The following is a 26,822-nucleotide window of genomic DNA, read 5'->3' on the forward strand; positions in this document are numbered from 1 at the left end:
TATGTGCCCTGCCTGACCAGGGATGAACCTGTGACCCAGGCATGTGCCCCTGACCGGGAATAGAACCAGCAACCTTTCACTTTGCAGGATGACGCCCAAACAACTGAGCCATGCTGGTCAGGGCTCCTTTTTTTTTTTTAAATCCTCACCCAAGGACACATTTGTTGATTTTAGATAGAGAGGAAGGGAGAGAGAGAAACATCGCTATGAGAGAGAAACATTGATTGGTTGTTGCCTCCCACACGCACCCCAAGCAGAAATGGAACCTAGGTGTGGGCCCTGACCGGGGACTGAACACATAATCTTTTGCTGTATGGGGTGACACTGTCCGGCTGAGCCCCCTGGCCGGGGCAGTACGCCATTCGTTTTTATGGCTGAATAATAGTCCACTGCATGAACATATCACATTTTGTTTAACTTTCATAAACACAAGTCTCTAGAGAGAAAAAGAAAAGCAATGTATTAGGGGTTTTTTTCCACAGAGAATAATCCATTCACCATTGCTCAAAGTCTCAGGAGCTCCATTTATAATTCATACTTTACTTTTTGCCCTCTACCATGACAGTGACAAACACAGATTAGCTTTCTCTTAAAAATAAAAATAACTAGTCTCTTTTCTGAAAAAGTCAGAAGTCAGAATTCCCCACAAAGCAAAACTATGCCTTGCTGCAAGAACCTTCTTCTTAACACCTCAACGTGATTGTGTTTTTTTATTTCTCTGCTTCTTCTTCTACCTGCCTGTGGGCTGTTTGCTCCTCTCACTCTCCTGAACAGTTGTTACTGCCATTCTTGTTTAGTCACTAATGCAGCATTCCCCTCATCTGAACTTGGTCCATTTGCTTGACCAAGCTGGTGAGAGACTCTGCAAATTTATTTGTTTAAAGGTACATCTTGCCCTGGCCGCTGTGGTTCAGTTTGTTGGAGCGTCATCCAGTAACTGAAAAGCTGTGGGTTCTATTCCTGGTCTGGGCATGTGTAGGAGGCAACCAATCAATGCTTCTCTCTCACATGGGTGTTCTCTCTCTCCCTTTCCCTCTCTCTGAATTAAAAAAAAAAAAGTGCATCCTTACTGAAAGGACCTGATGCACAGTAGGTAACTGAATGTATTGAATTACAAAATGAGTGAATGAATGAATAAATGAATGAATGAGTGGATAGTCTAGCAGAACAGAAGAGGAATCTGGTTCTGGAGGATGTGGAAGTGCTGAGGTGTGAGAAACATGTGCGGCACAAATGAACGTGATGTATAGCCAGCGAGACGTGGGAATCACCTTCAGATATTTGCAGAAGTATAGAAGATTGCCTGGCTAGTGCTGAAGTCTCAGAGAGCAAGGTCAAGGTAAATGGGTGGAGGTTGTTCTAGGGGAGTGGACTTTGGCTAATATACAAAAGAACTTGCTAATAATAATAACCGATAATAGAAGGGACTACTGGGGATATGGTCCCTGAAACATCTGTCTGCCAGGGAAGGGGTGGAAGCTGACGCTCTGCAGTGGGTGGAAGATTCTGCCAGAGCACCGTGTCATTCAGAAAGTGCGGGTGAGAGGAGGACTGGGAAGAGAGGGGGCAGTGTTAAATTCGGCCAAACCACTCCTTTCTTTTTTAGTACCAATGTGATTGTATCTCCTTAGGAAGTGGAGTTTAGTAAACAACATGGGAGCTTGAAATTCTTCCAATAAATCAGAGATCAAGGGCAAAGACTGTTAAGGACTTGATAATCATTAACCACAAGATACCACTGATGCTATGTAAGCAAAGTGTGTATATGATTAGCAAAGTGTTTCTGATTATAAAAATAATGCATGGTTATTGTAGACAGTTTGGGAAATAGGAAGAAAATTAAATCTATTGATAATTGCGTCACTCTGATATACTCTTGTTAACATTTTGGTATGTCCCCTTCTGTTCTCTTAAAAAAGAAAAGAAAAAGTCTCTCACCCTAGCACCTCCCAAGTCCCACTGTCCAGACTGCCATTTAAAATTATTTTGATGGCTACCTCCATATTTGCAAATAATGCATTTATACCTGTATTTCTTGATCTATCGATTTAAAAAATCTATTGCTGCTCTCATTAACACACCTCCGAGCTTCCTTTTTCTCTCTTCCTCTTTCTCTTGGCCCTTTAATTCTGTACGATTATGTTTCGTTCTTCTGGTGGTTGCCTTTACACCTAAAAATAATCTGCCATCAATTTTAGACTCTACATCCTGATGCTTCTTTGTGTAAGACGACAGAATCAGTGCCCGCACATTTCTTGGATTCCTCCACTAAAAATTTCAGGAAGCGCAGTGATAAAGAAAGTCTCCAAGGATTCACTTTCTGAAAATGTTCGTCTGCATATGGAATGCTTACCTCTGAAGATGTCACTATATTGTTCCCCAGAATCCTGAGCTACCAAACTAGAGTTTTTCTCATTCCTTGTTATCCTCTCTAGAATCTTTTATTCTACTTATTCTTGATGTCCTGAAACTTTACAGTCTGTTTACATGGGTCCCTTTTTATTCAGTGTGTTCTACGCTCTCTTCCTAAGGACCCATGTCTCCCTAACTTCTGGGAAATTTGCATACGTTACTCCTTTCATTTTCTTCCCTCCAATTTTGAAATTCTGTTTCTGCATCTAAACTTCTTTTAAGTGGGTATCGGACTCTGAATTGATCCTCCTTCTCAAATCTTGTCCCCTACATTCTGAGAGATTTATCCACTTTTCTCTTCCTGTCATCCTAAAGAGCTTTTATTTAGTTAATTAATCACAGGTTTCACTTCTAAGAATTCTTCTTAACTTTTGAATAAACCTTTAAAAACTCAGCAACCTATTAATGGACACAATGTCTTCTCAAATCTCCCATTGGACATTAATTTTAAAATAGTTAAAAATTCTTTTCTGTTCAGTTAATAATTTGTTTTTTCCCAGAGTCAGTTGTTCAGGTTAATTATGTTGGTTATCTTCTTTGATAGTATTGGCTTTTCTCAACTTTCTGGTGGTTATCGGTGTTCTGTTTTCTAAACATGCTTACATGTTAATGAGTACATGTGGCTGGAGTGGGTCCCTCTGCCATTGTTTAAGTCTGCTTCCCCGTCTGGCCTCTTGTCGGTGGGAGGGCTGCCTGTGAGCCCCGAGTCCCAGATGGCTGTCTGCGCTTCTGGGCTTCCCCGAAGAGCAGGGTCCTGGGCTGTGCCTCTCTACGCCTACTTGTGCCAAGTGGATTTACTCTGGATGAAGTTACTCTGGGGCACCATTATCCACACCACACGCTGGGCCTTTTTCAGGGAAAGAATTCAATTTCTTTAGAGAGTACTTCTGTTTTAGACTTTCTGGGGGTGCTGATGGTAAATATAATTGTTGTCAGTTTGCACTTCTTGTTCTTACTCACCGCCAGGGCTGACTACAGCTAATAGATTTCTATCTGCTGAGACTCTCTCACCTGCAAGGCATACCTGTTGGTTTAAACAATAAAGAATTTATTATCTTATATAACAAACAGTCCAGAGGTAGTACAAGTCCAGGATTTGTTAATGTAGCAGTTCAGCAACATCAACAAGTAGCTGACTATTTTCATCTTTTTTCTGACAACCTCAGCACATCAAGCCAATTGTCAAGCTAGCACATGGTTGCAAGATGGTTGCAGCAGCTCCAGGCATCACACCCTTATGTCAGTGTCCAGAGGTGGATAAAGAGGCCACCAGGTGCCCTTACATATCACTTTAAAAAGTAGCTTTACTGAGATGTAATGTGCAAACCATAAAAGTCAGCTGTTTAAAGTGTATAATTCAGTGGCTTTTAGTATAGTCACTATGACCACTAGTTCCAGAATATTTCCCTCACTCCAAAATGAAACTCTGTGCCTATAGTGTGTTAAGCAGTAACACACTATTCCCCGCCCCCACACTCCAGTCCCTGGCAGCTATAAATCTACTTTCTGCCTCTATGAATTTGCCTATCCAGGGCATGTCATAGACCTGGAATTATGCAACATGTAACCATTAATGTCTCACTTACTTCACTTAGCATATGGTTTTTCAAGGTTTATACATGTTGTAGCATGAATCGGTTCAATTTTTGAAAGTTATTTTTATTGTAGTAGAATACACATAAGATAAAATTAGCCATTTTAAAGTACATAGTTCAGCGGCATTAAATGCATTCATAATGTCGTCACCACTATCCACTCCCAGGACTTTCTAGTGCCCTGCATGGGAATCCCGTGCCCGTTAAACAGTCATTTCTCCTTCCCCCCTTCCCCGTCCCCTGGGACAGCAACTCCGCTTCTGGGCTCTATGCCTAATATGCTTGTTTCACACATGAACTAAATTGGCCTTTTGTGTCTGGCTGTTTTTCATTTACCATTATGTTTTTAAGGTTCATCCAGGTTGTAGCTTGTATCAATATTTCATTTCTTTTTATGACTGAATAATTCACCATTGTATGGGTACACCATATTTTGTGTATCTATTCATTGGTTGGTGGACATTTGGGTTGTTTCTGTTTTTTGTCTGTTTTGAATAATGATGTTGGGAACATTTGTGTAAAAGTTTTTGGATGGACACCGGTTTTCAGTTTTCTTGGGTATACATAACACTTAGGAGTAGAATTGCTGATTCATTTGGTAATTCTATGGAAAGTCTACATTTTGAGGAACTGCCACACTTTTTTCCGAAGTGGCTGCACCCTTTTATATTCCTGCCAGCAGTGTATGAGTTTCCAACACAGGAGTCCCTCCAGTCCAACGATGGAAAATTCCAGAAGTAAACAATTCATAAGTTTTCAATTGTGTGCAGTTCTGAGCAGTGTGATGAAATCCCACCATCCAGCTCCACTCCACCTGGATGGGAATCATCATTTGTCTCCGTGTGTATACACTATGTATAACATGTATGGGTTAGTCACTTGGCAGCTGTCTGGGTTCTCAGATCGGCTGTCTCAGTGTTGGAGCCCTGTGTAGAGCAATGCTTAGTTTGCTTCATAATGGCCCCGAAGTGCAAGAGCAGTGGTGCTGGCAGTTCAGGTCTGCCAAAGATAAACCATAAGGTTATGCATGTGTACGAAAAAACATGGCATATACAGCATTCAGTACTGTCTGCCATCTTAGGCATCCACTGGGGGTCTTGGAACGCATTCCCCTGAGGATAAGGGGGACTACTGTGTCATCCACACCAATACTTGCTATGGCCCATCCTTGTGATTGTCACTGTCCTAGGTGTGAAGTGGTATCTCATTGTGGGCTTGATTTGCATTTCCCAAATGACTAATAATGTTGAGCATCTTCTCATATGCTTCTGGCCATTTGTACACCCTCTTTGGAAAAATGTATTCTTTGAATGAATCCTTTGCCCATTTTTTTCACTGGGTTATTGTGTCTTTTTATTTTTGAGTTGTAAAGAGTTCTTTATCCTCTAGATCTATGTATTACTTTGAATGGTAAAGAAAACTTCTCCCAGAAGCCCCCACAAGCTAGTTCCTACAAGCTGTCCCCCACTTTTCTTTGGCCAGAATTGTGTCACATGTCCATGGCAAAAGCAGTCACAGGCCAGGGAAATGGGGCCAGCATGACTGGTTTTATTTCACTTCATGGGGCTGGAAATGGGCCCAGCTTGCATCCAAATACATGACCAAGCTGAGCAGGGTAGATATTTTACAAAAGGGGGAGTTCTGTTAGGAAGAGGAGAATGGCTTTGAGGAGGCAACACTACCAGTCGGTTCCCAACAGGAAACACAGCTGAAGCAAAACAGGATCATGGGAAGCGGCTGTATTTGCAGACGGACCTGGGGCCTTTAAGCTGCCAACTTACCCATCTGGGCTCAAAGGAACAAGAGTGGAGAGTGAATCTGGCGGGGCAGACAGAGGATGTAAGCATAGCAGCCAGCAGTGTCGATCTCAGCCACCCTTCAGTGTTGCCTTTTCTTGTGTGTGCTTTGGGCCGTGGTTTTCTCTGCTTTTACCTGTAAGTACTGGCAGGTTTGCTTTTTGTCTTCTAAAACTCAACTGGTCTCCCGAGCTCAGCCTTCTTCATTCATATTCTCAGTGCTACCGTGGATTATTTCTTGGGTAGTCCGCTGTCATTTCAATGGATTGGGGAAGGATGGGAGATAAATGTCCTAAACCTGGCATCTTGGACAGGAAACTCTTATCTTTTTCTGTACATGTTTTTAAAATATAATTGAACCCATTGTATATGCAATTTTGATGTCCACTTTTTTCACTTCACATGATGTAAAAAGCATTTCCCTCTGTTAACACTACTCTTAAATATAATTTTGATGACCAAAATCATTAATCACATGAGTATACCGTAACTTGTTTTAACAACTCTTGCAGCATTAAGTTCTCCCAAAAAACCTCTCCACCACTGTTTTCAGGTGATTATAGGTTTTGTAAGTTCTTCACCATTAAAAATGAGACTCTAGTTAACATTCTTGTGCATAAATATTTGCATTCAATTCAGGTTACTTTCTCAGAATAGATTCCTAGAAGTAGAATTATTATGTCAAAATATATGAGCAGTTTAAGGCTTTTGAAACACAAGGGAAACTTTTTATACTCTAGGAAGATTTTTGTCAGGTTATCGTCTCACCAAAATTGCGTTAAAGCGCATTTCTCTGCACCCTTGCTAGCACTATGTAAACATATTTTTCTTTACTTTTTTATGCAAAGTGGCATCCTATTATTTTACTTTTCATTTCTATATATATTAATGCAATTTATTTTTTAAAATGTGTTAAGAATATCTTTGCATTTGTGAATTGTCTACTTATATCACTTGCTCATTGAATAAAATGGGAGGTTAATATACTTAACTTTTTATCTTTTTCTGAAAGAGTTTTTTAAAGAGATTTTATTTATTTATTTTTAGAGAGAGAGGAAGGGAGGAAGACAGGGAGAGAAACATCAGTGTGTGGTTGCCTCTTGCGTGCCCCCAACTGGGGACCTGTCCCACAGGCATGTGCCCTCGACTGGGCATATAACTGGTGACCCTTTGGTTCTCGGGCCAGCACTCAATCCACTGAGCCACACCAGCCAGGGCTAACTTTTTGTATTTTTAAGAGATAATTTACAGAGGTTTACAAAATTTAACAGGTACAAAATAGTACATGATACTCTAGCCACTCATTCTGGTTTGAGTTGGCAACCATCAATACCAGTTCCAGAGATAATGCATCCTTATGCAGATAACTACCTACATATACTTTTAACACAAATGTTAATGTCACATCTGTGTCTTGAAGATTTTTTCATTTGACACATAAAATCTGCTTTTTATTTATTATTATTATTCCTCACCTGAGAAAATGCTTATTGATTTCTTTAGAGAGAGGGGAAGGGAGGGTATCAGTGAGGGAGAGAAACATCAGTGTGAGAAAGATACATCAATTGGTTGCCTCCATTTTTTGCTTTTTAAAATGTATTTTATTGATTATGCTATTACAGTAGTCCCATATTTTCCCCCCTTTATTCCTCTCCGCCTTGCAACTCCCGACTTCCACCCAGCATTCCCACACCTTAGTTCATGTCCATGGGTTGTATATATGAGTTCTTTGGCTTCTCCATTTTCTATACTATTTTTGTACCTACCATTTATGCTTCTTATTCCCTGTACCTTTTCTCCATTCTTCCCACTCCCTTTCCTGGTTGATAACCCTCCATGTGATCTCCATTTCAGTGATTCTGTTCTAGTACTTCTGCTTTTGTTATTTTTTTAGGTTCAGTTGTTGATATTTATGAGTTTGTTACCATTTTACTGTTTGTATTTTTTATCATCTTCTTTTTCTTAGGTAATTCCTTTTAACATTTCATCTAATAAGGGCTTGGTGTTGACGAACTCCTTTAACTTGACCTTATCTGTGAAGCACTTTATCTGCCCTTCCATTCTAAATGAGAGCTTTGCTGGATAGGGTCATCTTGAATGTAGGTCCTTGCCTTTTGTGACTTCAAATACTTTTTTCCAGCCCTTTCTTACCTGCAAGGTTTTTTCTGAGAAATCAGCTGACAGTCTTATGGGAACTCCTTTGTAGATAACTGTCTCCTTTTCTCTTTCTGCTTTTAAGATGCTCTCCTTATCTTTAATCTTGGGTAATGTAATTATGATGTGCCTTGGTGTGTGCTTCCTTGAGTCCAACTTCTTTGGGACTCTCTGAGCTTCCTGAACTTCCTGGAAGTCTATTTCTTTTGCCAGATTGGGGAAGTTCTCCTTCATTATTTGTTCAAATAAGTTTTCAATTTCTTGCTCTTCCTTTTCTCCTTCTGGCTTCACTATGATTCAGATGTTGGAACATTTAAAGTTGTCCCAGAGGTTCCTAAGCCTCTCCTCATTTTCTTGAAATCTTGTTTCTTCATTCTGTTCTGGTTGAATATTTATTTCTCCCTTCTGGTCCAAACTGTTGATTTGAGTCCCGGTTTCATTGCCTTCACTGTTGGTTCCCTGCATATTTTTCTTTATTTGACTTTGCATAGCCTTCACTTTTTCCTCTATTTTGTGACCATACTCAACCATTTCTGTGAGTATCTTGATTACCAGTGTTTTGAACTGTGCATCTGATAGGTTGACTATCTCTTCATCACTTAGTTCTATTTTTGGAGCTTTGATCTGTTCTTTCATTTAGGCCATATTTTTGTGTGTGTGTCAGCTCACCTGTTACGTTGTAAGGGGCAGAGCCTTAGGTATTCGCCAGGGCAGGGCAACCCACATTGCAGCCTTGTGGTGCTGTATGTGGGAGAGGAGTCCGAGAGGGAACAGTGCCGCTTGCTCGGCTCTCTGCTAGCTTTCAGTCACTTCCCCCACTACCCACAAGCAAATTGGGCCCTTCTGATGCTGATTGCCAGGTGGGTGTGTTTGTGTACATTCTAGGACCCCATGGGTCTCTCCAACAAACTCTCCTGTGAGGCTGGGAATTTCTCCCACTCCTGCAACCCCCCACAGATTTTTACAGCCAGAGATTTTGAAGCTTTATTTCACTTCTGACACTGGAATCCTGTGCTGCACAGTCTGTCTCACTCCCCAGTTGTTCCTCCTGGTTTATCTGCATGCAAATGTGGGACCTCTGGGTCCACCAGCTGCTGCCTTGACACACTTCCTCTCTACCCTGGCTGCCTGTCTCCACTCCTCCTACCAGTCTGAATGAATATTTCTTCTTTAACTCCTTGGTTATTGGACTTCATACAGTTTGATTTTCTGGCCATTCTGATTATTTTTTGTTTCTAAATTTGTTGTTATCCTTCTTTTGGTTGTGTGAGGAGGCAAAGAGTATCTACCTATGCCTATATCTTGGCCAGAAGTCCTTAGTTGGTTGCCTCTTGCTCATGCCCTGAACCTGCAACCTAGATATGTTCCCTGACCAGGAATTGATCCCACAACATTTGGTTTATGAAATGATGTTCCAACCAACTGAGCCACACTTCAGGGCTGCTTCTTTCTTTATATTGGCTACCTGAGATGCTTCTTTTGGAATATGCTATAATTTATGTGCCATAACAGTAGAAATTGAGGGGGTTTCTAACCTTCCACCATTATAGGCAATGCTGCAATGAATAGCTTTGTACACATAAATATGTCTATAGAATAAACTCTTAGAAATGAAATTACTGAGTTAAGGGTATGTGAAATGAAAATTTTTATAGATAGTGTAAATTTCTCTCAATTGAGATTTTTTCTTAGTCTAACCAACTTTTTATTATCAAATTTTTTGATATTTGCTAATCAGTTAAGTGGAAAATGGTATGTCACAATTTGAAATTACACTCATTATTAGTGAGATTAAACATTTTTTCATATGCTTAAAAGCCCTTTGTGGCCCTGGCTGGTGTAGCTCAGTGGATTGAGCACAGGCCTGTGAACCAAAGGGTTGCTGGTTTGATTCCCAGTCAGGGCACATGCCTAGGTTGCAGGCCAGGTCCCCAATAGGGGATGCATGAGAGGCAATTACACATTAATGTTTCTCTCCCTCTCTTTCTTCCCCTTTCCCTTCTCTCTAAATAAATAAATAAATAAATAAATAAAATCTTAAGGAAAACAACAAAAACTGTTCTAAAAAAAGATATCTTTTTAAAAACCCCTTTGTGTTTCTTCTTCTTTATTTTTTAAATTTTATTTATTTTTAGTCTTATAGAGAGGGGAAGGGAAGGGGAGAGGGTCATGCATATAAATTCTTTGGCTTCTCCATTTCCTATACTATTCTTAACCTCCCCATGTCTATTTTGTACCTACCAATTATGCTTCTTAATCCCTGCACCTTTTCCCCCATTCTCCCCCCTCCCCCTCCCAGGTGATAACCCTCCAAATGATCTCCATGTCTATGGTTCTGTTCCTGTTCTGCTAGTTTGCTTAGTTTGTTTTTTTTCTTAGATTTAGTTATTGATAGTTGTGAATTTGTTGCCTTTTTAATTTTCATGCTTTTTATCTTCTTTTTCTTAAATAAGTCCACTTAACGTTTCATGTAATAATGTCTTAGTGATGAACTCTTTTAGCTTTACTTTGTCTGGGAAGCACCAACTGTCCTTCCATTCTAAAAAATAGCTTTGCTGAATAGAGCAATCTAGGTTGTATGTCCATGCTTTTCACCACTTTGAATACTTCTTGCCAGTCCCTTCTTGCCTATAAAGTTTCTTTTGAGAAATCAGCTGACAGTCTTATGGGAACTCCTGTGTAGGTAACTCTCTGCTTTTCCCTTGTTGCTTTTAAGATTCTCTCTTTATCGTTAACCTTTGGCATTTTAATTATGATATGTCTTGGTGTGGACCTGTTTATGTCCATCATGTTTGGTACTCTCTGTGCTTCCTGGACATGTATGTCTATTTCCTTTACCAAATTAGGGAAGTTTTCTTTCATTATTTTTTCAAATAAGTTTTCAGGGTTTTTTTTGTTTGTTTTTGTTTTTTTTGCTCTTCTCTTCCTGGCATCCCTACAATTCAGATGTTGTTACATTTGGAGATGTCCCAGAAGCACCTTATACTACCCTCATTTTTTAAAATTCTTTTTTCTTCTTGCTGTTCCAGTCAAATGCTTATTTCTTCCTTATGTTCCAAATTGTTGATTTGAACCCTGGCTTCATCCCCTCCACTGTTGGTTCTCTGTAGATTTTCTTTATTTCACTTGGTGTAACCTTCATTTTTTCCTGGATCTTTTTTATGTTGTTGCCATACCCAATGAGTTCTTTGAGCATCCTGATAACCAGTGTTTTGAACTCTACATCTGATAGGTTGGTTATCTCCATTTTGTTTAGTTCTTTTTCTGGGTTTTTGTTCTGTTCTTTCATTTAGACCATATTTCTTTGTCTCCTCAATTCAGCAGGTTCTCTGTGTTTGTTTCTGTGTATTAGGTAGAGCTGCTTTGACTCCCTGTCTTAGTAGTCTATTATAGAAAAGTCACCTGTAAATTGTGTGGGGCAGAGACTTAGGTAATTGCCAGGGTGGGGGCAGCCTGCTTCACTGTTTTGTGGCTCTGTGTCGGGGAAGGGCTCAGAGAGGGGACAATATCACTGCTTGGCTTCTGGAGGTTTGCCAGGTGCTTGCCCCATGTGATTGGTGCCTTTCCAGCTATTGCTCTAGTGCTGAATCCCAGAGGGGGTGGGTCTACATATGTTTTCCTGAAAATCTGGCAGTTTCTTCTGTGGTTCCAACCCCCATTGGTTTTTACAGCCAGAAATTATGGGTATTTATCTTTCTAGTACTAGAACCCTGGCATGTGTGGTCTGGCCTGGGGCTGGGATTGCTTGCTCCCAAGGTATCCCTCACAATTTTTATCTACCACGTGTGAATGTGGGATTGCCTGTTTTGCTGCTGCCTCTCTGTGCCACACCAGGTCTCTCCACCTCTCTACTTGCCTCTGCTGCATCTCCACCCCTCCTACCCACCTGGATGAATGTGGCTTCTTTAAATCCTCTGTTGTTGGACTTCCCATACAGCTCAATTTTCTGACAGTTCTGGGTGTTGTTTTGAGGTCTAGTTGTAATTCCTTCTTTGGTTGCTTGAGGAGGTGAAGCATGTTTATGTATGCCTCCAATGGGACCAGAAGTCCCCTTCTTTAAATTATCCATTTATATTCTTCTTTTTTTGTGTTGGTTGTTAGTTTGTTGGTTTTTAAAAATTGCTTTTAGGAGTTCTTTATAATGTAAATTGGTCCTTTTTGATATGGTCTGCTTCATGTGTTTCTAATCAATTTGTATGAGTTTAACATACATAAGCTTGTGGCAAGGCCTCCTCCTTTTTCTTACCCTAGGGTATATTGTGCTGGTTGGTATTCTCTTTACCTAGTTATCCTCAAGGGTGTGTGCTTTAGCTCCAGCTTGCTCTATTTTATCTCCTAATTTACCTAAAGTCAAACATTACTGACCACTTCAAAAGCAAGTATTTTTTCTTCCCCAAAATTCAATCTCATGTGAGGAAAGCATAATATTGTGTAGCACCTTATGTACTTGAGAAACAGACATTCCCTCATTAATGTGTTTTTTATGCTAGCCTTCTGAAATAATAGCACTAGTCCTATAGCTAAAAGTGATTCATCTCTCTCTTTGGCTGGTTTTCATTACAAAGGGCCCAGTTTTTTTGCCTGAGTCATTCTGAATGAATGAGACATGGGAATGAAGAGGGATAGATGGGTGGGGTGTAGAAAGGGTAGGTGAGATAGTACTAAAGATCTCCATTTTGAGAGCTAAGATGCTGGTAGACCTCCTCAGCAGAGGTAGCAATTTTTCATCCTGATGGGTGGGGATGGTCTTTTATAACAGTACAATGTGTATCATGTCTCATGAGCTCATAGGACAAACATTGAATGGCTTGGAGTCATCTTAGGATGACAGAAATAGCAGCTGTTTGAAATATTAACTTTGAAGATTATATGGGGAAAATGTTGGGACTAGTAACTAAAGAAAGGTAATAGTGCTACCCCAACTAGGGTGAAGGATCCTCCCTTTAAATGTATTGTCTTAGTTATCTATCGCTGTATAACTAATTACACCAAAACTTAGCAGCTTAAAAATAAACAGTTTTGATCACACAGTTTCCTTGCACCAAGAATTTGCTAGCAGCTTATCTGGGTCCTGCTTCAGTGTCTCCCACGAAGTTATCATTAATATGCTGGGACTAAGGTGAGCTGAAGTATGGTTGTGGCTAGAGGATCTGATTCTCAGATAACTCACTCACATGGCTGTTGGCAGGAGGTCTCAGTTCCTTGTCAAGTGAATCTCTCCATAGAGCTACTTGAGTGTCCTCACGATGGGGCTGGCAGCTTTCCCCGCAGTGATCTAAGAGAGAGAACAAGGAGGAAGCAAACTGTGTTCTGGGACCCAGTTTTGAAAGTCACACAGTCACTTCTACCATATTCTATTCCTTAGAAGCACGTCACTAGGTTCAGCTCACACTCAAAGAAAAGAAAGCTTCTTTGAAGGGAGGAACATCAAAGAATTTGCGGACTTATTTTAAAACCATCACACTCAGAATTCTTCAAAAAAGCTTATGAGAGCATACTTTGAACTTTATTCCATTGCTTGAACTACATGTCTCCATTCATGCCAGAAATATTTATTGTGTTATATGAATTACTGCATACCATTTTCACCATCTATTACTGGAACCATTTTATTCTAAAGAATGATATCCTCCTAACAGTGGTCTTTTTTTTTCTTCTCAGGTGCTTGTTGGGTTTCTTTTTATTCTTGCAGCCATAGAGCTAGTCCTTGTATTCACAGAAGATTCTGGACAAGCCACCATCCCTGCCATCAGATATACCAATCCAAGCCTCTACCTGGGCACATGGGTAAGGGCCATCACCACTTCTGTCCTGTTTATCTAATCTCCGTTCATAGTTGTAGCATCCAGCACACGCGAGAACCAATATCGGAGACTTTCAGGGGTTCAAAGATGTTATTTTATTGGCCAAGTTTAACCTGCGCAGGGGCGAACTCTCAAAGTGTCCAGCGACACAGTGCCCACAAGGAGCTGCAAACGAGAGCCGCGCGCGAGTGCGTACAACTACTTTCTTATATGGGGGGGGCAAGCAAGTGTTATACAGAAGCAGACGTGGCAGTCAGCAATTCGCTTGCAGAGACCGTGCGCAGGAATTTCAAACCAAGCATTTTTGCATAAGGTGGGAAGGCAGGCTGTTTGTTCATTAACCTAGTAATCTCCTGGCTCTAGCTAGCTAGTTTTCTATTTTCTCATTAAAAACTACAAAGCATTGCTTATCTAGCCTACTCAGGGGAGAGCGTCTGCTAGACACAGGATGTTTGCTTAACTGCCCTGTGTCTCCCTTATCATTTCCTTTTAGCTACAATGTGGTTCTTGTCTATTAGAGGAAATTTAGCTCTTAATTTCCTTATTCCCAACAATAGTCATATAGTTGAAATTTACTCTTTGGAATGAAACAGAGTCCAATTTCATCTACCTTTTTCAAGGGACCTGTGATGAGGCAAAGCTTAATTACAATGGGGTGAAACAGATTTTAGCTCTTCCTCTTTTAGCTCTTTTGAACACTAGTTTATATTATAGACCCCACTCCTTAGGATGAGTACTAGCTTTAATGACTAAGATATGTATCTTATGCTCTCATATCTTGCCATCTAAGAATCATATGTAAAGTCAGATTTATTGATAAAAAAATTCTCTTAAATGCTATAAATATTACTTTTAAATTGATTGTAGAGTGTAATCAATGGATCACTGTGTCTAGAGTTATTTTATAAACTTGATGACAGAAATTAATGTTTCCTCTAGAAGCATGTTTGAGGGGGGCTGCCTATCTGGTGTTTTAAAGGCAATTGAACTAGATGTCTTTATTTTTAAAGAGGAAGATGCCTCATACTTATTTGGATTTCCAGTCTTTCTTGAAAAATCAGAATGTCTGGCAACTATGGGCCTACATTCCCAGAGGGCAATGGTCAACTAGGACTGAGTAATAGCTGCCCCCATTAGACCAGGCACATGCTCAGTGCACTCTCCTGAACTTCACTCAGAAACATGCTATGTGTGGCCCCTGCAGGCATATTGCTTGATAATGCTGTTTAAAATAACAAAGAAGAGTCTATGCAGTGCTATGCTGTATCTAGCAACATCATGCTGGAACCTGAAACCCACTACAGTGGGAGTATTTACACCATGGAAGTTGGCAATTGCTACAAATCATGGTTTTCCACCCCTATTCTCAGAATATTGACTTGCTGAGTTTAGGAAACCAACATTTAATTAATTATATCTAAGTGAGATATTATAAGGGAAGTTTTTATTAATTGCTTAGTCTAGGATATAATTAGAAAATCATGATACAGACACCTTGCACCTATCCCGCAGAATCTGCCTGCACCACCTGACTACTGTAGTGCCTGAAGTTGATTTCCTCATCTCTTGAAAAGATTTTTCTGGCTCCCAAAGTAAAGCAATTCAAATGCAGATGGTGACCCTCTGCCTTCTTTGCTAACTCCCCACCCAAATGTGGTGACTAGAGATAGGGTGGGAAGGAGGGTCCCAGGGAGAGCATGGAGGACCTGAAAAGAGGAAGTTGGGTGGTATCAGGGAGGAAATCTACAATTTGGCTTGTGCGTGCTTTCTGCCTGGTGAGATTAAGGGCAACAATCTCCTCCTGTAGCCCTCCTTTCTTCCTCTCTTTTCTGGCATTCTTTTTGCCTCTTATTCTTGGCTAGTGCCAGTATTTTTCAGAACTTGACGTGAATTTCTCTCTAGCTCCTGGTTCTGCTGATCCAATATAGCAGGCGATGGTGTGTGCAGAAGGACTCTTGGTTCCTGTCCCTGTTCTGGATTCTCTCAATACTTTGTGGCACTTTCCAGTTTCAGACTCTGATCCGGATGCTCTTAAAGGTAAGGAGGAATGAGAGGGTGTGATGAGGGGAACCTGCTGGGCAGCTTCTTGGTTGGAGCCAATGGCATGAAATAAGTTGAGCTCCAGGATAGAATTGTATTTAGGGGATTTGATATAGGCTTTCATCACAAATATTGACATATGTGGGCTGCTTAGACTTAATTTGGATAAAAGGCTCATTTTCTATTTCTTTTTATTTGTTGTTGTTGTTGTTTTGCCATAGGGCAGCACTTCCAGTCTAGCCTACTCCTGCCTGTTCTTCATCAGCTATGCATTCCAGATCCTTATCCTGATCCTTTCAGCGTTTTCAGAAAGAGATGGCTCATCAGAGGTGAGACTCAAAATAGACCCACCTCATAGATTATTTCATTGGCTGACACCTTGACAAATGTAAGGTGTCAAAGTCTAGGTGGCTAGGTGCCATACAGGTCCCCTGAGATGTCTAGGTCTCATGGAGGTCCCTGAGACTGGAATACAATAATATAGACCATTTTATGACATAAGGAAACAGAAGGTGACGAGAGTATAGAGATAATGACCTTGACATTGACCCACCAATCTTTAACATAGACAATTAATTCATATATCTATGCCAGAAGGTCTGATTATCATTCAACTGGTGACCTTAGCATCTCTGAATAAATACATATTGACCAACCTGCTTTAGTAGCATATGCAGTTTCTAGCACAATATTACATTAGTTTCTGGCTTTAGAGTCTTGTGAAGTTCCTGTTTCCAACTGATTTATTTTCTGATTGGTGTGCGTGTGTGTTTTGCAGAATCCATCAGTCACAGCTTCATTTCTGAGTAGAATCACCTTTAGTTGGTATGACAGGTAAGAAATGCCTGGAAATTGGGTTGTCTCTATTCTCACCCCCTCAGTCTTCTGAAAGTAATGGAAATCTTAATTTTTCAAAATGTCTCCTGTGGCCTCCATTTCTCCTCTCCTTAAAGTCAGAGGATGTTAGTTCAGTCTCTTTATTGAGCAGACTGGGACACTAAAGAGACGATGGAGGGAGATTTGCTCTTGGTAGCCTGGGGGTTCCCTGGAGAAAAGGAAGGGCTGTAAGAAAAGGAGGCAGCAGAACATGAACGGGAGCCGTGGGGACCGGCGGCACGACACAAACTTGGAGGGTAAGGGCTGAATTTGTTGGACGTGGAACAGGCATTCTTGTCCTTTGTGGTTCCACAAGACCTTTTGTCTGGTAATGCCCACAAATCCCTTCTTAGATACTGTTTTCAATGCATAACATAAAAGACATAGGATTATAAAGGAAAACAAATAACTGAAGTCTAGTTACCTAAATATTTTTTACTTTTATTTATTTATGTTTAAAAGCCAACACAAGGTTCTTTTTTAAAAAAAGAAAGATTTTATTTATTTATTTTTAGGGAGAGGAGTAGGGAGGGAGAAAGAGAGAGAGGGAGAGAAATATGAATGTGTGGTTGCCTCTCAAGTGTCCCCTATGGGGACCTGGTCTGCAACCCAGGCACGTGCTCTGACTGGGAATCAAACCAGCAATCCTTTGGTTCACAGGCCAGGACTCAGTCCTCTGAGCCACACCAGCCAGGGATACATATTAAAAAAAACAAAAACAAAAAAAACAAATGTGTGGTGTAGTAATACAAGTGCTTCTTTTTGAATGCATTAAATAAAAAGATCTAGTGATGGGCCTAATAATGACCATAATTTCAAAGTAGTGATGAGTGTAAATGGGCCTTGGAAACATCTGTGATTTCTCCTAGACACAAAGGCACAGGTAGTCCCTTAGACAACTCTGGTTGGTTGCCTTTGCCTCTATTAGAAGGAAAAGCTAAATATCGGTAAGAAGCTGTTAAAAATAAAGACTTGATTTTTTTTCCATCCATTTTTTCAAATCCTAGGTTGAGAAGCTCTAATCTAGAAAGACAATATGGAGGTGGCCTCCAGGTCTGCTCAGTTCCTTAAGAGCACTGTGAAGGCCCCCAGGGAGTAGCCAGAACAGCTAGCGTTTGAAAAGGAAGGATCAGGGGGAGGGGGAGATGATGCCTTTTTGTCTCTTAATTCTGTAGGGCCCCTCCCCTTCTTTCTTCTTGTCTTCTACCACCTTCTGTTCCCCCTACAGGGTCCCTTCCTGCTCCCCCCACTCTTCTGTCCAGATCAAAGGGTCAGGGGGTAGGCCAGTGAGTAAGGGGGAAGTCTCATTCTCCTGTCCCTCCATCCCAGAAGTGGGCTGTGGGTTTGACAGAGGCATCCAGGAGACAGCCTCCGACCCAGCCGGCAGGGCCTCAACCTCTGGGTCCCTCTTATTCCAGCATTGTTCTGAAAGGCTACAAGCGACCTCTGACACTTGAAGATATCTGGGATGTCGATGAACAGGGCAAAACCGAGACACTAGCCAACAAATTTGAAACGCACATGGCAAGAGAGCTGCTGAAGGCCCGGCGGGCACTGCAGAAACGGCAGCAGAAGAACACCTGGAGGGACTCTGGAGCCAGGCTGCCTGGCCTAAGCAAGAACCAGAGTCAAAGCCAAGATATCATCATCCTGGTAACTCTCCCATGAGGGTCTGTGCAAGTGTACTGTGTGACTCAGGCGAGAGGACATCGGGGTCATGGTGACTCTGTCCTCACATTTTTATATCACTTTATACTTTGCAGTGTAGTTTATATTATTATTAGTATTCACAATACTAATAACACCTTAGTGGCGGATACATGGGGGTGGAATGTACTATTTGCTCTCCTTTTGGGGTATATTTGAAATCTTCTATAACAAAGTGGCTTTAAAATAGAAGGATAAAATAAAATAATGCCTTAGCATGACTAGAACGTGTGCCTTGGCGGATTTAAGCATTAGCAGTTAAGTCATTTACTTTTTCACTTAAAAATATCTATTGAGTGCCACCGCATGTCACCAAAGCCTGCACAAAGGAGGCAGCAGGGCTCAGGGGCTCAACGGGACAGGACAAAGTCGTACCCTCCGCAGCTCTGTGGACACTGCTGTTGTTGGTTTTGTACTTAGGAAGAAGCTAAAAAGAAGAAAAAGAAGTCGGGGACCACGGAAGACTTCCCTAAGTCCTGGCTGATCAAGGCCCTCTTCAAAACTTTCTACACCATCATCCTGAAGTCGTTCCTGCTGAAGGTGGTGTACGACCTGCTCACGTTTCTGAATCCTCAGCTGCTGAAGTGAGTCTGCGCCCGGGCCCTCTCGGGGCCTCCCCTGCCACTCTCCTTTCTGCCCTGTGTCTGCGGGAAGGAGCTTATCATTCAATTTTCATTTTTTAAATGCTCACGATTGTCATCCACCGTACAGTGAGTGTGTGTGAAGGGTGCAAGGCAGCTCTCAAAATCTAAGATGATGTGTTCTTCAGCCGTCCTCTGTTCCACATTTCTCCCCACCCCCCACTGCACAGAACGCCAGATACACGTTAGGAACTCTTCCTTGTTAAACAAACCTGCTGTGGGCTGAGCCACGCCCGAGAGGTGGGCAGCAGACCCCAGGAAAACCTCGTGCCTTGCGTCTGTACCCTCCTGGCTCCACAGTCACAGCCTTCCACCGCAGGTTCAGGTTGGCCATGACAAGACGCCCGCCTGGACCTTTGGCATGAACTGTCCTCCAGGGGGAGCCCTTCTAAGTCATTCTGGACACCTGTCCTAACTCCTCTCTAGGCCTGCGTTGTCCAGGAATTAGGCAGCTTGTCCCACAGAGCCTCTCTATCAGGGACAAAGCGTGGCAGTGGCAGCTCCACAGATCATTCACCATCCCGTCTCACAAACGAAGGTCATCAGCCTCCAGCACTTCCCGCTTGTCTTCTCACCAGAGCAAGACAGCTGGCACATCTGTGGCTCTCAGTCTTCCAAGAGCACTGACAACCCGGTCACTGTGTTACCTACAGGGTAGGGTAGGTAGGGTAGTGCAGCTGGCTGCGCACGAGGAGCGTGGAGCCCTGGGAGGCTTGGTGGCCGCCACTTACTCGGTTTTGCTCTGGCAGGTGGCTGATCGCCTTCGCAAATGATCGGGACAGTTATGTGTGGATGGGATACCTCTGTTCGATCCTCTTCTTCGCTGTGGCCCTCATCCAGTCTTTGTGCCTTCAGTATTACTTTGAACTTTGCTTCATGCTGGGTGTAAAAGTGCGGACAACCATCATGGCCTCTGTGTACAAAAAGGTAAGTGAACTGTGTCAGGCTTCACGGGAGAAATCCCCCTTTGCAAGCGTGAGCGCTTAGTCCGAGGCTGAGGAAAGTCTGATGAAAATGATAACTGACCTTAACACTTGATTTTGACTAACCACACAACCTTCTTTAGATGTTTCTTTGGGAAGTAAAATGTGAAAAATGTGAATATAGACATAGGTGTGTGTGTTGAGGGGAGAGGGATACCTTCCAGGGAAAAACAGGCCGGCTGTTCTCTGCCAAGTATCTGCCTTTCAGCCTCAAAGGCTTCCTTATCCGTCCTTCTTTCCACCTGTCCCGACAAGGTGGGAAGTCAGAAAAGCAGCTGGCCAAGCGCAGACCCTTAAAACCACCAGCATTTCAGTCCAATGCTACGTGAAGCAGCATTCATGAGGCCTGGCGCGCCCCTATGAAATCACAATTTTGCCCTAGACTAGAACGCTCAGTGAACCCGGGCTCCACCTCCCCAGACCGCTTCTCCTTAGTGACTTCATTTTGTAGTAAGTCTTTAGTGGCCGACCAACCTCTCCACTGCCTGAGTCCTCTTTTTTTTCTTTTTTTCTTTGTAAATACATTCACTCTGCCTTCTGGGCTCTGCAGACTTGGGAGCTTTTTCATCTCCTTAAGATGGTTTGGCCATCTTCCCTCTGAGATGTTGGCTTTTAACATTTAACTTTCTCAGAGCAACGGTGTTTTTCTTATATCCTAGACACCAAGGTAAAGTCTTATGTTGTCCTTTAAGAAATGAAAACAGAGTTCTGGTATCTCAATAAAGAAGAAATAAATTTTAAAAAGAAATGAAAATAGAATAGTTATGATCGGTGACTGGAAACCTGTGGGGAAATTTTTTGCATGAGGAGATAGGACTTTTTATAGGTCAGAATACAAAACAGGTGCCCTTTCTTCCTGGTTTTCCTCTGCCACTGGAGAGCTCCATCGCCGTGACTTCTCTTGGACAGTTCCTGGGTTTCTCCTTCGCTCTCCTCTCCTGCAACATTCCCGGGCCTTTGTCTCCCCTGAGTAGATGTTGCCTCTTCAAGAGACCCAGACAGGTACCCCAGACATCTTTAGGTCGGAAGTCTGAAACCTCCCACAAACCTTCACACTGGTGCCTGGCTCCTCCTAAATTAGTGTTTTAATCCCTTTATTCCTTCTGAAGATATTGAATTTCTGCTGGTTTGCAAGTTATGAGGTTGCCAACTAGGCTGTCTCTGTGATTTCTACGCATGTACACTTTTTACTATTGTAGTGATTCATTCCCTCTGTTTTTTAACACATTCTTAATCATTTTATTAGTTAGAACTTCTCACATTGATAGCACAAGGATAAACTTTCTCTAATTTGTGAATTGTAGGAAGATGTTTTTATTGTTGTTCTATTATAGTTGTCCCAATTTTCTCCCATTGCTCTCCCCTACCCCACCCATCCTCATTCTGTCTATTTTGATTATTAATATATCCCAGGTTTTACAACTGTTACAATTCATGAGGAATTTATAAAATAGAGCTTTTAATAAGAGAAATAAGTGCTGCTACTAAAATAGAATTTTCAGTTGGCTAATTTCTTATGTTTAGACAATGCTTCTTTATGAAATGTTATGAAGCATTTTTCACATCCATTATCAATCCATAGCCCTATGAAATAATCGCATTATCCCTATTTTGCAGAGAAATAAGGCTTAGGGCAATTCAATGCCTACAGTCACATAGTCAAGACCTGTCCCTGCACAAAGGCTATTCAGACTAAATCAACGACTTTTCTACTTCATTGAAATTTATTGAGAAAAGGGGAGTGTAGCGATAACCATGAAGGGTAATCAGATGTTACTTTTTTTCCTTTTCCATACCAAAAGGGAGGCATAGAAATGGACTGGTTTCTCTAGAACCTTGGTAGCCTAACATCTTAGGAAATTTCCCTCTTTCTGCTGTATGACAAAGAATCCTGGTATGTTCCAAAGAAGAATGTATTGGTGGATTAACATGACAATAGAACTTCTAGGAGAAGCATCAAAGTGAATATCTAGGGCCACTTGTAGCCCATACACTATCTTTGTGGGAATTAGAAGAAGGCTCTCCTTCCTCCAGGAAGATGGTGAGCATAGTGCAAGCTGGTTTTAGTAGCCCCGCCCCTCACCCTAGCTCCTTAGCCGGTGCATTGGTGCCAGGCATTGTTTGTCGTAAGTGATAGACCTGTGGGTATCAGCCTTCTGACCCCTTTAACATGAGGACTGGGGGGCCATACTACAAGATTTAGAGATCTACACATTGCCTGCAAATTTCTGGCACTAAGGCATTTTGTTTCACCTCTGTGAGCTCTGCAGCTTTTCTGTCCATTTTAAGGTCTCTGTCCTTCTTGGGAATGGTTGCAACCTCCTCATAAGAGTACGGCTCCAAATAACATTGCCATGTCAGAAGTCTGCAAGGCCAGACTCCATACATGCCCCCCCTCTTCACCCCTCCTGTTTGTTCCCTCTTTCAGTGTTTGACTCCGTGCCGTGTGCCTTGTGATAGAGTAGTGAAATGCACAGATGTAGCCCTGGTCCTCACAGAGTTTACATCTGGCGGGGAAGTAGAAAAGTGACAAAATTTCAGCTCAGTGTGATGAATGCAATGACAGAGGTAAGCACAGGATGTTGTGGGAGTACACAGGACGGGTACCCAGCCCAGGCTTGAAAGTTAGGGAAGTCTTTTCAGAATACGTTCTATGTAAGCTGACACTAAAGAATAAAAAAGAACTTTCTGAGCAAAGAAGTGTGTGTAGGGGGAGGAGGAGTGGGGTTGGAGAAGGTAAGACTAGCAGGAAAGAATGAGAGAACACTGGGTAAAATTTGGAGGCAAGAACGCACAGCCCCTTGAAAAAGTGTGTCCAATGGAGCCCATGCTTCTGCTGTGTTCTCACTCCCCGAGTTTCCCCTTTTACTTCCCAGGCTCGTTGGCCTGGTCCCTGAGTCCCAATCCCAATATTTGCCTTCAGGCACTGAGTCTGTCCAACCGAGCGAAGAAGCAGTACACCGTTGGAGAAACAGTGAACCTGATGTCCGTGGATGCCCAGAAGCTCTTGGACGTGACCAACTTCATCCACCTGCTGTGGTCAAATGTTCTACAGATCACCTTGTCCATCTACTTCCTATGGGTCGAGCTGGGACCCTCAGTCTTAGCAGGTGTTGGGGTGATGTTGCTTCTAATCCCAGTTAATGGGATAATCGCCATCAAGAATAAGACTATTCAGGTAAATAGAGGCACCCTAGGGATGCACACACCTTCAAAGTCTAAGGATGTTTGTTTGTTTTACTCTAACTCTTGGTGGGAGTGTGGGCAAGGCGAGACTGGTGGAAGACTTTCCACCATCCCGAATGACGGCTTTCTCTGCCTTCCCTTTTCGTGTTCTGACTACTTTCAGGGTTTATATACTCTATCTTCATTCATGTTAGAGGGAAGAGCTTGACTGGGGAGAAAAGAGCTACATGGGGGCCATGAACATAACTCTTCCACCCTGCTCCACCCGGCCCTTCTTAGAATAGTGATTACTGGCCCTGTTTCTTCATCATAGCAATACAAACCCACCACACAGAGCAGCCACATGAGTGACTCAAAACTTGAAGCCTAAACCCTAGCAATCAACCCTGCTACCACTAGGCGGCAGGGTTCCATGTGGATGGTCCTTAGCTCTGCCAGAAATCATAGGTTGGATGGGTGAACTCAACGGTGTACATGATTCATTCATTCATCCTGCATTTATTTAGTTACAAATTATTTTGGAAATATGTATTGTGCATCCTACTTTTCTGGAAACACAGCAGCAAGTTAGACAAGGCTCTTGTTCTAGGGGAGCTTACATTCTACTTGGGCCATAAACAAACAAAAACAAAGAACAAAACATCAGGGCATGGTAAGTTCTATGCAGAGAATTAAACTGGGTGATGAGATAGCAAGTGAGTGGTGGTGGTTTTAGATTGCAGGGCCAGGAAAGGCTCCTGTGAGGAGGGGCTACGTGAGCTGGGCTCTGAACAACACAAGCCTGACCACCAAGGAGCGAGTGAGCCTGGAGAAAAACAACCCGGGAGGAGGGCATAGTCAGGCCAATGCTGTGGGGGCAGAAACGAACCTGGCACACTCAGGGGTCAGAAAGAAGGTGGGTGTGGCAGGGGCAGAGCGGGAAAAGAGGAGAGTGGAAGAGACACATCCCACCACTGGGCAGCTCAAGGTCTTACCAAGTGACGGCCCCAAGTGCCACCGCGACCTATGGTCTGCAGTACATCTGGACCCTCTCACATGGACGTGTGTTTTGTTTTTGTTTTACTTTTTTCTGGCAGGTAAAATATATGAAGAAGAAAGACCAGCGTTTGAAGATAATGAACGAGATGCTCAATGGAATCAAGGTGAGAAGCCGGCTGTAGGTGGCCCTCCTCTGCGCTCAAAGATAGCAGCTGCGGGGGTGGGGGTCGGGTGCCTTAGCAACCCTGGTAGGGACTGTGCACTCCTGCTTCTAGGCCTGTGGGGTGTCACGTGACTCCTGATTCATCTACCCACAAGTCTCCTGTTTCTCTTCCTCCTCCCCCTCTCAGGCCCTCTTTTCAACCCTGATTTCTATTTATTTACCCTAAAAGATTTGTTTTGCTTTTTATGTTACCTTATAAATTTCCACGCGCGCACAGAAGTAGACAGAGTGATGCCATCGACCCCATGGACATCGCCCCGCTCCAGCAGGGGTCAGCCGGACCTGACTGGTTTCATCCACACCCTCTGCTCCCACTTCACTCCCTGCTCAGTTGCTTTAAAGCAAACCTCAGACGGTCTCGCCATTTCACTAGCAAATACTTTGCATATATTTCTAAAGGGAAGACTTGGTTTTTAAATATAACCACAATATTATCACACCTAAACACCTAAACATTATCACACCTAAAAAGTATAAATCATTTTTTTGGTACCATTAAACTTCCCCAATTGCCTCATGCATCTCTTTAAAAAAACTGTTGGTTAGTTTGAATGAGGATCCAAAGAATATCTACACACGGCATTTAGTTGATGGTGCTTTTAATCTACAATTGTACCTCCCCTTTTGGGGGCCCTATTGGAGAAACCAAGTTGCCTTGTTTCCTGTATTTCTTGTAAATTGGTAGTTAGATCTAAAACTTGATTAGATTCAGGTGTGATTTGGGGGCGGGGGTGGGAAGGATGCTTTCGGGTTGTGCTGTGTCCTTCCCAAATCAGAGGTGATGATCGTGCTGGGGTCCAGGTGCTGCCGGCCTAGGTCCCTCCCTCATTAAATGTCCTGCCGTCCCGGCACCTAGAGGGCTGATCTGGGGCCCTGGCAGCGCGTTTTGGTCCCTTGGTACGTGAGTAAAGCCCACTGATGCTTGGGCCTGACTTCAAACCGTTTAAACTGGACTCTCTAGGGGTAAGCTGCAGGCATATATTATATTTTACAATCTCCCTAAGAAATTCTAATATGCAGCTAAAGTTGAAAAGCCACTGTCATTGCCTTGATCTATTATATCATTAGGAGTTACAAAGGGTAGTATTTTAATTCTATTATTCCTTTGACATTGATTAGCTAGAATTCTATAAAAAAGAATTATCTTATTCAACTAGTTGACTACCTTAAAATAAGATTTGTACAGGATAGGAAGGATAAATGCTTTCTTCTTTTCTCTGCTTACCAGTTTTCAAAATAATGTGTTCCCTCCTCCAAAGGAAACCAATGAGACCTCTGGAAACGCATATGTTGTTTGAATTCATGGATTTCACATCACCACAGAGTTCCTGAGGGTGAAACAGAGGCCCCTGTCAATGCCCTCGCGTTTCTCCACACGGCGCTCTGCGGGGCCTCCCTGCTCGTATGGCACAGTGAACAGGCCTGGTTTTGAGTCTCAGCTCTACTGCTAGCTAGCTTGTGCCTGGGAACAAGTTACTTAGCCTCTCTCAGCCTGTTTCCTTGTCATTACAATGAATACAATAATTCTACAAGAGAAGGAGACTAATCCGCCTGGCTTTGCCCAGAATTTCACAGGTTTCTCATTGAAAGGCCTGTGTCCTGGGCAGCCCTTAGTCTCGGGCAGGCTGGAAGAGTTGGTCACCCTCAGATTGTCATAAGGATTAAGTAAAATAATGTGTATAAATTGTTCGTATAGCCCTGGCTGGCATGGCTCAGTGGATTGAGCACCAGCCTGCAAACCAAAGGGTCACTAGTTTGATTCCCGGTCAGGACAGGTGCCTGGGTTGCGGTCCCCAGTGGGGGGCGCACAACGGGCAACCAGACATTGATGTTTCTCTCCCTTTTTTCCCTCCCTTCCTCTCTGTCTAAAATAAATAAATAAAATCTGTTTTTAAGATTTTATTTATTTATTTTTAGAGAGGGAATGGAGGGAGAAAGAGAGAGAGAAACATCAATGTGCGGTTGCTGGGGGTCATGGCCTGCAACCCAGGCATGTACCCTGACTGGGAATAGAACCTGCGACACTTTAGTTCGCAGCCCGCGCTCAATCCACTGAGCTATGCCAGCCAGGGCTTGAATAAAATCTTTTTTAAAAAGTTTGTACATAGTAACTTGTCAACAAATACAAGCTACCTTTCTGTAATCACACTTGATAATCTGTATTTCTCCTCACCTCCCCAAATTTGAGGGACCATATCCTAAAACCTGGGCAGATGAGACACACCTGGTGTCCTCTGAGGGCAACGGTGTGAGCTGTGCTCTTTTCTATCTTATTAGATCCTGAAATATTTTGCCTGGGAACCTTCATTCAGAAACCAAGTCCATGACATTCGGAAGAAAGAGCTCAAGAACCTGCTCCAGTTCGGGCAGATGCAGTCAATGATGATGTTTATCTTGTACTTGACCCCGGTCCTGGTAAGTGACGCG

At 42.5% G+C, this 26,822-nt stretch overlaps 1 protein-coding gene across 4 annotated transcripts in view; it reads left to right on the forward strand.

Moving 5' to 3' along the window:
- Positions 1-26,822, forward strand: part of ABCC2 (ATP binding cassette subfamily C member 2) — a 62,034-nt gene that overhangs the window by 4,362 nt on the left and 30,850 nt on the right. For 2 of the 4 annotated variants that reach the window (XM_028512915.2, XM_036027138.1), the window contains exons 3-12: positions 13,619-13,744; positions 15,664-15,798; positions 16,023-16,130; positions 16,580-16,635; positions 18,096-18,330; positions 18,805-18,968; positions 19,775-19,952; positions 22,932-23,186; positions 24,271-24,336; positions 26,673-26,810. In XM_028512915.2, coding sequence (XP_028368716.1) covers positions 13,619-13,744; positions 15,664-15,798; positions 16,023-16,130; positions 16,580-16,635; positions 18,096-18,330; positions 18,805-18,968; positions 19,775-19,952; positions 22,932-23,186; positions 24,271-24,336; positions 26,673-26,810 — 1,461 coding nt within the window. Of the gene's footprint in view, positions 1-13,618; positions 13,745-15,629; positions 15,799-16,022; positions 16,131-16,579; positions 16,636-18,095; positions 18,331-18,804; positions 18,969-19,774; positions 19,953-22,931; positions 23,187-24,270; positions 24,337-26,672; positions 26,811-26,822 lie in introns of all 4 variants that reach the window. The other 2 variants (XM_036027139.1, XM_036027137.1) reach the window with 2 other exon arrangements.

This window comes from Phyllostomus discolor, chromosome 5, assembly GCF_004126475.2.
Source record: "Phyllostomus discolor isolate MPI-MPIP mPhyDis1 chromosome 5, mPhyDis1.pri.v3, whole genome shotgun sequence".
Classification (NCBI taxonomy): Eukaryota; Metazoa; Chordata; class Mammalia; order Chiroptera; family Phyllostomidae; genus Phyllostomus; species Phyllostomus discolor.